This window comes from Gouania willdenowi, chromosome 21 (assembly GCF_900634775.1).
Source record: "Gouania willdenowi chromosome 21, fGouWil2.1, whole genome shotgun sequence".
In the NCBI taxonomy this organism is placed as follows: Eukaryota; Metazoa; Chordata; class Actinopteri; order Blenniiformes; family Gobiesocidae; genus Gouania; species Gouania willdenowi.
Window position 1 is genome coordinate 38229973 of NC_041064.1, and position 10917 is coordinate 38240889.

At 40.2% G+C, this 10917-nt stretch overlaps 1 protein-coding gene across 5 annotated transcripts; it reads left to right on the forward strand.

Annotated features, from left to right (window-relative positions):
- The first annotated feature begins 397 nt into the window (after window positions 1-397).
- On the forward strand, window positions 398-9514 carry LOC114455202 (uncharacterized). 5 transcript variants are annotated; one of them, XM_028436268.1, is made up of 12 exons: window positions 398-723; window positions 1824-1926; window positions 3685-3768; window positions 4083-4157; window positions 5376-5474; window positions 5673-6921; window positions 7002-7082; window positions 7239-7301; window positions 7386-7442; window positions 7534-7593; window positions 8618-8665; window positions 9185-9514. In XM_028436268.1, the coding sequence occupies exons 1-12, from the start codon at window positions 659-661 to the stop codon at window positions 9403-9405; spliced, it is 2205 nt and encodes a 734-aa protein (XP_028292069.1). In that variant the 5' UTR covers window positions 398-658; the 3' UTR covers window positions 9406-9514. The 5 variants fall into 5 exon arrangements, with proteins under 5 accessions (XP_028292069.1, XP_028292070.1, XP_028292073.1 ...); XM_028436269.1 differs by having other exon boundaries at window positions 7537-7593; XM_028436272.1 differs by having other exon boundaries at window positions 7239-7442.
- Window positions 9515-10917: the final 1403 nt, after the last annotated feature.

The window sequence follows — 10917 nt, forward strand, 5'->3', positions numbered from 1 at the left end:
GACCCCTGGCCTAAACCATAACCCTGGGCATGTAGCTCAGGCCTTAAACACCTGTTTTTATTAATAACTCTGCGAGTCACCAAACACACTAGCTCTCTTTAAGGGTTTGTTCCGATCATGTGTGTCAAGTTACATAAAGGTGGGTCAAGGCAAAGTGTTTCTGGACCTGTACCATGCATTATTAGCCTGTTAGTAGCCTAAACTGACCTTTATTAGTCTAACATGAATCTACTGTCAATAGTTTAAATGTAAAGGAAAAATGGGAATTAGAAGCAAATACAGTTATAACAGATGAAGACTAATGGCACAACTTACCCCACACATGGGGACAAGATGTGCCACAAAACCACTTTTTTTATTTTTTTGCTAAAGCTGTATTTCTTAACAGTTTATATTGTAGTTGGAGGCATTACTCTAGTCGTGCTCTTGCACTTTACGAAAAAATGGAACTTTTTATCCCACACTCTCCCCTATTTCATTCCACTGAAACACAGTGGTGAATGGACACACCTTTTCCTGACATTTACGGTCCCCACTTCACCTATGCCCATCCCCCACTCGCTCTGACTAACGGGGTCTCCCGTCAGTATGAGCAGGGGTCAAGGCAGGTGCTGCTCTCAGTCGATGAGGAGAACGTGAAGAAGAGGAAGCAAAAGAGATGGATGGAAAAGACAGCAACAGAAGCTCGGCAAAAACGGAACGGAAAACCTACAGAACAACTAAGTAAGTTTACAGTTTTAGACACTTAGAAAAGGCTGTTAGACTCACGTTGTAGCTAGCCTGTTTGCAGCTAAAAGCTCACTAGTTTTTATATTAACTAGCATGGTCGGTCGCTAATGCTACGAGCAAACTTCTCATTAGAAAATGTTTGTTTTTTCTTTTTCCAAAAATCGGACCAGTTTGCTGATATTTCACAGGTTTCACTGTAATTGGCTGTGTTTAAACACAAACCGATTTTAGAATGAGTGCGGAAAGAGAGGAACAATAAAATATTTTAATTTCGTTTTAATTCTTCCATTACTGTTAGAACTGTTGTGTGAACAAAAATTATTTTATTAATCTGCATGACGAGGCTGTTTAACGGTGGGGTTTAGGGGGTGCGTTGGCAGTGCGAGCGGAGCTTATCTGAGTCGCGCTGTGTCACGTGGAGCTGCGGAACTCTTTCACTCTGCGTAAATGCTGATTTTGACTTTCAGCGGACACGCGTCCTCCCACGCACGCTCTCTGCCCGCTGACGGGAGTGTGCTACCTGCGTGAAGCTGGCACCCCACGCAAAACTCACTGAAAATAGTCAGCCCAATTTTTTTTTTTTTTTTTTTTTTTTTATTTTTATTTTTTTTTAAACACTATTCAGCACAGCACAAACTTCAGAGACTGTTTTCACAGAGTTATTCATGGGGTGGGGTGCCAGCTTCACGCAGGTGAGTGAGCTCACCCGTTTGTGTGCGCATGCGCAGGAGAACCTGATCCGCAGAGGAGAATAGTTGACACGACTGCCTCGTGTAAATACGGTAAATGATATGAGGCTATTTACCAAAATATCAAGGTATAATTCTGTTATATTGGAAAAGTAACCTTAAATGACTTGTCTGTCCTGGCGCTAAACATAAAATGAACTTGGCCTTCAAGGGCCTGTTGCAGGCTTACATGTTTGTTTATATGCTGAGTCCAGCAATGTGTCGCTAATATCAGAAGTCTGCACTGTATGCAATAAATGATGCAAATAAAGCAGTCACCTGTCAGCTATATCAGACATAACCTTAGTTACAATGTGCAAGTACCTGCTCTCCCCTGACAGTTATGTTTTTCTGACTGTTCTTCAGACGAAAATCTCTGGCCAGGTTTTCTGCACGCTTCCAGCTTCTGAAGGACCATCATGAAAAGTGCTTATCCAAGTACACGGAGAATGAGAAACACCACATTCAGGTAAAGATGATAGAGCTTTGATATTCACATCTGTAGTCATATGTAGTTAACCCTCTAGGCGCCAGAGTTTATTTAGGAAAATATTCCGTTTGGACTAGTGTAAATGATAAAAATATTCATAATGACCTAGAGTTTGTGATGGTAGTAAATTTACTCATCTTATTTGCATATTGTGACATCATCAGGTGGTGGCCATATTTCTGTAAAACTTATTTAAACATATTTATACACAGAAAAAAAAAAATGTTGTAATCACATGCTCAACATATAAGAACAGGGGTTTGACAGGAGTACATTTGCTAGTAAATTTTACTAGGTAAACTTCAGTAAAACAGAATTCTGAACATATTTACAGAGTAGATATTTTTTCAATTCATTTTTTCATCCTCTCCTCAGAGTAAATGAACAGGAATCTGATAGGAGTAAATTAGCTAATCTCATTTGTATATGAGCAGGTAAATTCAGTAAAACGGAAAACTCTGATCAGTGTGAGTTGTGACAGTATGTGCACCTCCAGCTGCAGAGTGATCATCATCAGAGGGCAGATCGTCCCCTTCTGAATCATGATCGGCAAACATCAGTGCACGCAACTCATCTGCACTGTAAATTCCTCTGGGCATTTTGTTTTTTATTATAAAAATCGCTATCTGTCCTGCCGTTTCTCTCTCTCCTGTTCTGCTCTGCCGAGTTCAGCAGCAGCTCATGCCCAGCAGCAGCTCACGCTCACTGCTGTTGTCGGGTTTCAAACCTTTTTCTCTCCGATTTTTTTTCATTGAAACACTCAAAAATAACGGCAGGGTTGAAGCTATACATTGTGGACATATAGTAGTACCAAGCACTAACAGCACAAGGCAGTAGATTAATATGTCGCTACTATCAGCTGATTGGCTGGTAACACAAACACCTAATTCATCCTGCCACACAGTCTCCAAGTAAAGTTTATAATGTCCCAAAATAAAATTAGATCTGACCAAAATAAAATGCTGTCATATAGAAAGGGCCGTGTTTTACTGCACCTATTGTTGTCTGACTCGTTGGAAGTTGTTCTAGGAAAACCAACTTGTTCAGGTTGGGCGGAAGAAGTGCGCTCCTCGCTTTGTTTACAATTAAGGCAGCCTTGGAAAATCTCCTCTCCTCTCCTCTTGGGTCATCCTTTACCTTTTTCACATTGTGGGACAATAAATGTTTATCTTATCTTTTGCTCCTATACTTTTGAAGCCTTTTTTAGTAACATTTTGAGCAAATAAGTTGCTGTAAAGTTGAAATCACTGCCAAAATGCGGCTCTGTTGGTCCTGTAGCACGCTCGCCTCAAATTAATTGGATCTTGCAACTGTAGTAGGCCTAGGTGATTTTTTTTTTTCATGGATATAAGAATATACTGATTATGTACACACATCATTTTCAATATTGAACAGAATTATTTATAGGCTGCTAATACGCTTTATCACCATTTATTTGAACAACAAATAAATAAAGAATAAGATGTTCAGCACCCTGCTGTTGCCAGAATGGTATGATCTTTGTTTCCTAACCTCCATTTTGCAACGATTACACAATGAGGTTGGCCGTCGAATCACAGTCATCTGAGTCGAATCGACGACTATTCGGGGTCACCCCTAGTTAATTGCTCATACAACCATTTGTAGAATTAATTTTATACAAAGATTAACTTCTTTCAATGGGCCTCTTACACAGTACGTTGTTGTTGTTGTTGTTGTTGTTTTGGTTTTTTAGTAATACAGGTGTTTATGTTTTAGTCCTCAGGACTGCCACTCCAAGAAAAGGAGAATACGTCATCACAGGAGATGTCATCTGAATTAATCCCAGACTCCAACAGCTGGGTATGCTCAGAGAGGTTCAATCCACACACAAAATACTCAAGTAGTGTGCTACCGTACACCACGTGTTCAAGAAACGAGTCAATACAGTTTATCAGGGTTTCCTTGATGTAGATTGCAGAGTTGTAAGATTAATCAAATGAGAGACTAACAAAGTCAGTGGTTTTCACTCTTAGAGGTAATGTTAAGCCCTAGTTCATTCAAATGGCACCAAAACTTTCTACAACGACAGTTAGCCAGCATTCTGCTAATTCTGTGGAACACAACAAAATCAGAAACAATAGAAATAGCCACTCATGTATGTTCTGCCTTTTTAGCCTTCGGGAAGATCTCATGAAGAGAAGTCCTCATCAGAATCTCCTCCTGAGGTCCTGGCACCTTGCAACAGTTTGGTAAGTATTCAGAAGCTCTTGTTATTAACCAGCAGCAACGAGAATACCCTATGGGAAATTTGAGAATATCATACCACAGTGAATGTGAAGCTGTATTGACAACAAGAATATAGACACTTAAGCCTCAGTAGTGTAAAAGAGCCTCAAACACCTTGTCTTATATGTGCTGTCACACTTGTCCAGCTTTATTGATTTTATAAAGGTAGGATTGGACGATATAGGGGAAAAAAAATCATATCGATTTAAAAAAATAAAAACGCTTGTCAAAATTGTGTATATATATATAAGAGAAAGAACAACAACAGGGAAAAAGAGAAAAAAAAGAAAACGGGGTAAATAAAGTTTCTATAAAATCAAGAAGGGGATGCCAAACTTGAATAAACTTATGTTCCTGGCCTTTCAATGTGAATTTGATTTTCTCCAGCTGCAGGTGTTTTAAAACATTTTGAAGATCGATGTATTACTGGGTCACCAGGCAATTTTTTCAGATCCTCTGCACATTTTGCAAACAACTGTTGATGCTTTTTGTCAGAGCTGTAAAAACCAAAACATGGCCATGCTGGTGAACTACTGAAACCTTTTTTTCCGGACAGTTTCCTCCGCCTGTCCTCGCAGCGACAATCTTTTGTAATGCATGTGCTCTCCATTCGGGTTTGAGAGGGGCGGGGCTTGCTGACGGAGCGTGCCTGGGTCTGCGTTTGTTATTGGTTGGGAGGAAGCAATGACTGTAGTATTAAACTACATCATAGCCTAGAATGAAAAAGTTAGGGAAACTGTTTTTCTATCGAACTTTATATCGACCCATTTGTTTTCTTTTTAACTACATGTCTATTGATCAATATATATTGTTGTGGAATTATTGCCCAGGCCTATTATAAAATGATAATCAGATTTCTGCTTTGTGTATGTCATGTGGTCAGTACAGCTAGCCCCTCAGTCATTAAACTCAGTCTGTCTGACTGCAGCCTGTCACATTACTTTGGAACTAGCAGCAAAACCTTATGCTTCTGAAACTATTACAAAATCCCAACCACCTGATCTGCTTTTTTGCAGTTTCTCATAATGTGCAGGTCTATGTCAAATGAGTTCAGAAAAATCATTTGGTCCCAGCAGTACTTGAGGAGCAGTATTGTCCTCATTGAACAAATGCCCTGGAAGTTACTGGTTATGTTTCATATTTGTATTATGGATATTTATATTGTCATTTTTCCAACAAAGGAAACAAGCTCCAGTAGTGAGAAAATTCCAACTGAAAGTTCAAGCTCTGTCAGTGTTGACCCAGAAGTTCCACCACTGGAAAGAACTGACAGCGTATTTGTAAGTTTGTATGCATTATTTTTCTTCTATCATCCTCTATTTAACCTTATTGCTGTTAACACTCTAGACAGTAACGCTTAACACCATGACACTCAAAGTTTCACTATCAGTTTTGACAATGGGCTCACAGTGTTAGAGATTCATGCCTGGTTATTATTTATGACAAAAATTTAGCGGATGTTATATTTATGTTTTCAGCTCACCTACGAATCTTTGGAATTACTCTCCAAGACACCTGCTAAGTCAGAAGCCTCTAAGAGCTGCATGGAGAGCAGTGGAGATGAATATTGTCCATCAACAGACTCAACAAATGAGGGCAGTGGGGATGACTACTTTCCCTCAAAAGACTCAGTAAATGAGAGCAGTTCAGATGTATCATGTGATCCTGAAAGCAAGGCGTCACCAGTGAAACTGAAAAGACGAAAGAAGTTCATAAAGACTTACAGTAGGAAGACTGTGTCCAGCAAGTTGCCTTCTCAGGGTGAGAGAGTAGAGAGTGGGCACTCAAGAGATACAAACTCAGGAAATATGTCAGTTTTGAGGCTCCAGAAAAAGAGAGATGGAGCTCGGGTTTACAAAAAAAAACGCTATTGTCTGTACTGTCCTCTGCACTGCCATAAAATGGCACGGCACTTGATTCGCAAACACAGCAATGAACCAGCTTTACAAACTCTAAGAGAGGCTAAATGGAACACCCCCAGTCTTCTCCCCTTCACTGAAGATGTGAAGATGATGCACATGCATCTTGATAAGTGTAGGGAAGAGTACCAAAAAACACTTAAAAAGGATCCAAATAAGAGAAACTGGTCCAAGCTAGCTACTTTGACTCTTTGTGAGGTCATCTTGTTCAACCGCAGGAGAGAGGGTGAGGTGTCAAAGATGCCACTGAGTGCTTTTACCCTCAGAGACACCACAGGAGTACACTCTGATCTGGCAGAAGGACTTTCCCCTTTGGAGCAAAAGCTTTGTCAACATTTTCAACGCATTGAAATAAGGGGGAAGAGGAACAGGAAAGTTCCCATCCTTCTGACACCAGACATGCTCAGTTCAATGGAAGCATTGGTTGCATATCGGAGGGCCTGTGGCACTCCTGATGAAAATCCCTTTTTCTTCTCAAGACCTGAAGCAGAGACTCATTTGAGGGGATCAGATGCCATCAGACTGATTGCAAAGGAATGTGGAGCCAAACATCCTGAAACTCTTTCCTCAACCAAGCTGAGGAAGCAGATCTCTACACTGTCAACAGTCCTGAACCTGAAGGATCACGAGATGGACATTATGGCTAATTTTCTTGGCCACGACATTCGGGTCCATAGACAGTTTTATAGACTACCTGAAGGAACTATGGAGTTGGCTAAAGTCAGCAAAGTGCTGTGTGCGCTAGAACAAGGACGATTGTCAGAATTCAAGGGAATGAGCCTGGACCAAATTCACATCAGTCCTAATGGTAATGACCTATATTCAGTTTATACTTACATTTATTTCAGAACAAATGTTTTTTCACACTTTCTGATACCTGATTTTTAGAGCAAGTGCTAGAAGCTGGGGACAGTGAGGTCTCAGACATGGAGACGGAGAAGGACTCTTGTTTGAGACGTCCATCCTCAGGTGATTTTAACATTTAAGTCTTTCTTCTGGGTGATTGTCCTGCACAACACATGTCTTTATGGAGAGGTGTAAACGGAGACCCACTTTGTTACTAGAATATGTTCAAAGACCATTAAGACAACTTTAGTGAGTTAATAATTGTCTGATTTGTTAAAGAATCCTCAGGAGGAAATAGAAAGACGCCTTCCTCTGAGTGTGGTGAGGACACCCTGTCCTCAGGTATCCCACAAACCCATGCACCCTATAATCTTCCCTGTTTTCATGTACACAGAGAAATATTAAAACAGATTTTTTTTTTAACAGCATCCTCCACACCAAGAAGGCCACACCATGTCGAGTCAGACTGTGATGATGCTGAAGGTATTTCTCTCTACTATGCTTGCTACTGTTAACTTTAGAATCTCGTAGAAAAAGTAAACATTTACGAATTAACAGTGCTGCATTATTTCAGCAGGACCCTCTGAAGCAAAGAGACAAACTGTGACATCTATAACGGATGACTCTGAAGAAGGTATTTCATACATCAGCTGTTCTTCCCACTTGTGTACATACTTTTACAAAAAACGTAATCTATTAAATAGGGGTGAGTATTGGCAAGAATCTGTCAATACGATATATATCGCAATACAGGGGCAACGATACGATATATCTCGATACTATAAACAAGACGAGATATTGAGATTTTTTGGTGCATCTTTGCAAATGAAACAACATGGGGCGGCATTTTAGCTCAGTTGGTAAAGCAGGTTGGCCAATGATCGAATGATAGGCGGTTCGATCCCCGCTCCCGGCAAATTAATCTGTCGTTGTGTCCTTGGGCAAGACACTTCCCCCTCCTTGCCTACCAGTAAAAACATCGCTGGTGCATGAATGAGTATGAATGATGGTGGTGGTCAGACGGGCTGATGGAGCAGAATGGCTGCCTCGCTTCTGTCAGTCTGCCCCAGGGTAGCTGTGGCTACGCTAGTACTAGCTAGCTAGCTTACCATCACCAAGTACGAATGTGAGTGAATGAATAGTGCATCCAGTAATGTAAAGCGTCTTTGGGTGTCTTGAAAAGCGCAATATAAAACTGATGCATTATTATTATTATTAACATCCTGACTGTTATTTTGGTTGCACAAATATCCGGCGGCAAGGAGAGGCAGAGGGGAGCAGAGAAGCACAACCTTTGTTTTTAGTCAGCTAACACTCGCGCCTTAGCTTTAGCTCGGCTACATTTGTTAGCTCCGGGTTAGCTCTTAGCTACAGACAGCGAGGCATCAATCCTCCGTCTCCCCGCTGACAGCCCTCCCTCTTTGCCCATTTTTGTATTTTCCAAGAGTGACGAGACGTGTGATGCTGCCAAAGTGGCGACAATGGGAACCTCCCATTTGGCTTCAGTTAAACTCTTCACAAACCTACGGATGGTCTGTCCATAGATATTATACAGTTAATGGTTATACCTCAAATTGTGGGATTGTTTTAGCTGGATGGTAGAGTTTTAGGCTGACTTAGGTTTTAATCAAGTTTCTTTGTGGTTTATTCTCTCTTAGGAACCCAAAGATGCAACCGAGCACAGCGAGATGAATCCTCTGTTACAGGTATGGCACAGTCTGGACAGTTTACCCATTACCTTTTTCAACACAACCACTAGGTAGGCATTATTACTGTTATTGAAACACATTATGTAAATTGGTTGATTTATCTTCCTGTATGTTTTTTATTAAACAAAATAAGAAATAAGATTGTTAATGCCAAACAAGATGGTGGCGCTACAACTACAAAAATCCTACCTATATATTGTGAACTTGCTGCCCTGTTCTTATTATTTTGAGTAGTATCTAGTATTGGTGAATTTGTGGAAGAAAAATCAGGTCTAGTACTACATCACCAAGTACAGCAGCTGGTGTAAATTATTTTAGTTTTTGTGCTATTTTCATTTATCAAGATACCAGCTTTAAGGACATTGTTTGTAATTATACATTTGGTTAATTATTGAAGCTTGCAGGTCACTGAAATCTTTGACATTCCTAGAATGTGAGTCTTTTTAAATGAGCTGTAGTGACACTGGCTCTGTAGTCTATGGATCTGATTATCTTTTTTCTGTCCTCCTGTCTTAGAAAGCTCAAAGAGGAGGAGTTGGACACCATTAGAAGTGCGTGCAGTGGAAAAGACTCTAAAGCTGTTCCTAGATTCGGGCAAAGTTCCTGGGAAAGCAGACTGTGTGGATTGCATCAAGGCCTCACCACAAGAGTTAAAGACAAGAACCTGGAAGGCTGTTAAGTACTACATTAAAAATCAAATCACAGCAGTTCAGCGGGAAAGTGCAAGACGCTACTAAAGATTTTATCAGGCTTTTATTTTGAGTACCTCCTCTACACTGGTGCTGAAGCTTTTGTTTTTATTTTGGAATGTTGGTAAATCCTCTACGGTGGCACTGAAGCTTTTATTTTTGTTTTGGAATGTTGGTAAATCCTCTACGGTGGCACTGAAGCTTTTTTTTTTTTTGTGAAGTTTTACTCCTCTACGGTGGCACTGAAGCTTTTATTTTGTTTGGAAGTCGTTACGTCCTCTGGGTGGCACTGAAGCTTTTATTTTTGTTTTGGAATGTTGGTAAATCCTCTACGGTGGCACTGAAGCTTTTTTTTTTATTTGTGAAGTCGTTACGTCCTCTAGGGTGGCACTGAAGCTTTTATTTTTGTTTTGGAAGTTTTATCCTCTACGGTGGCACTGAAGCTTTTATTTTTGTTTGGAATGTGGTAAATCCTCTACGGTGGCACTGAAGCTTTTATTTTTGTTTTGGAAGTGGTATCCTCTAGGGTGGCACTGAAGCTTTTATTTTTGTTTGTGAAGTCGTTACGTCCTCTACGGTGGCACTGAAGCTTTTATTTAATTTGTGAAGTCGTTACGTCCTCTAGGGTGGCACTGAAGCTTTTATTTTTAATTTGTGAAGTCGTTACGTCCTCTACGGTGGCACTGAAGCTTTTATTTTTTTTTTGTGAAGTCGTTACGTCCTCTACGGTGGCACTGAAGCTTTTATTTTTGTTTTGGAATGTTGGTAAATCCTCTACGGTGGCACTGAAGCTTTTATTTTTGTTTTGGAATGTTGGTAAATCCTCTACGGTGGCACTGAAGCTTTTATTTTTGTTTTGGAATGTTGGTAAATCCTCTACGGTGGCACTGAAGCTTTTATTTTGTGTTGTGAAGTCGTTACGTCCTCTACGGTGGCACTGAAGCTTTTATTTTTTTTGTGAAGTCGTTACGTCCTCTACGGTGGCACTGAAGCTTTTATTTTTTTTGTGAAGTCGTTACGTCCTCTACGGTGGCACTGAAGCTTTATTTTTGTTTTGGAATGTTGGTAAATCCTCTACGGTGGCACTGAAGCTTTTATTTTTGTTTTGTGAATGTTGTTAAATCCTCTAGGTGCCAATGAAGCTTTTACCTTTTGTTTTGTGAAGTCGTTACGTCCTCTAGGGTGGCACGATGAGCTTTTATTTTTTAATTTGTGAAGTCGTTTACGTCCTCTTTAGGGTGACTGAAAGCTTTTATTTTTAATTTGGTGAAGTCGCGTTACGCTCCTCTTAGGGTGGAACTGAAGCTTTTATTTTTGTTTTGAACTGTTGGTTAAATCCCTCTACGGTGGACACTGAAGCTTTTATATTGTTTTGTGAAGTCGTTACGTCCTCTAGGTGGCACTGAAGCTTTTATTTTTGGTTTTGGGAATGTGGTAAATCATACGGTGGCACTGAAGCTTTTATTTTGTTTTGGAAAAAGGTCAGTACATCATCTACGGTGGCACTGAAGCTTTTTTTTATTTTAGAATGTTGGTAAATCCTCTACGGTGGCACTGAAG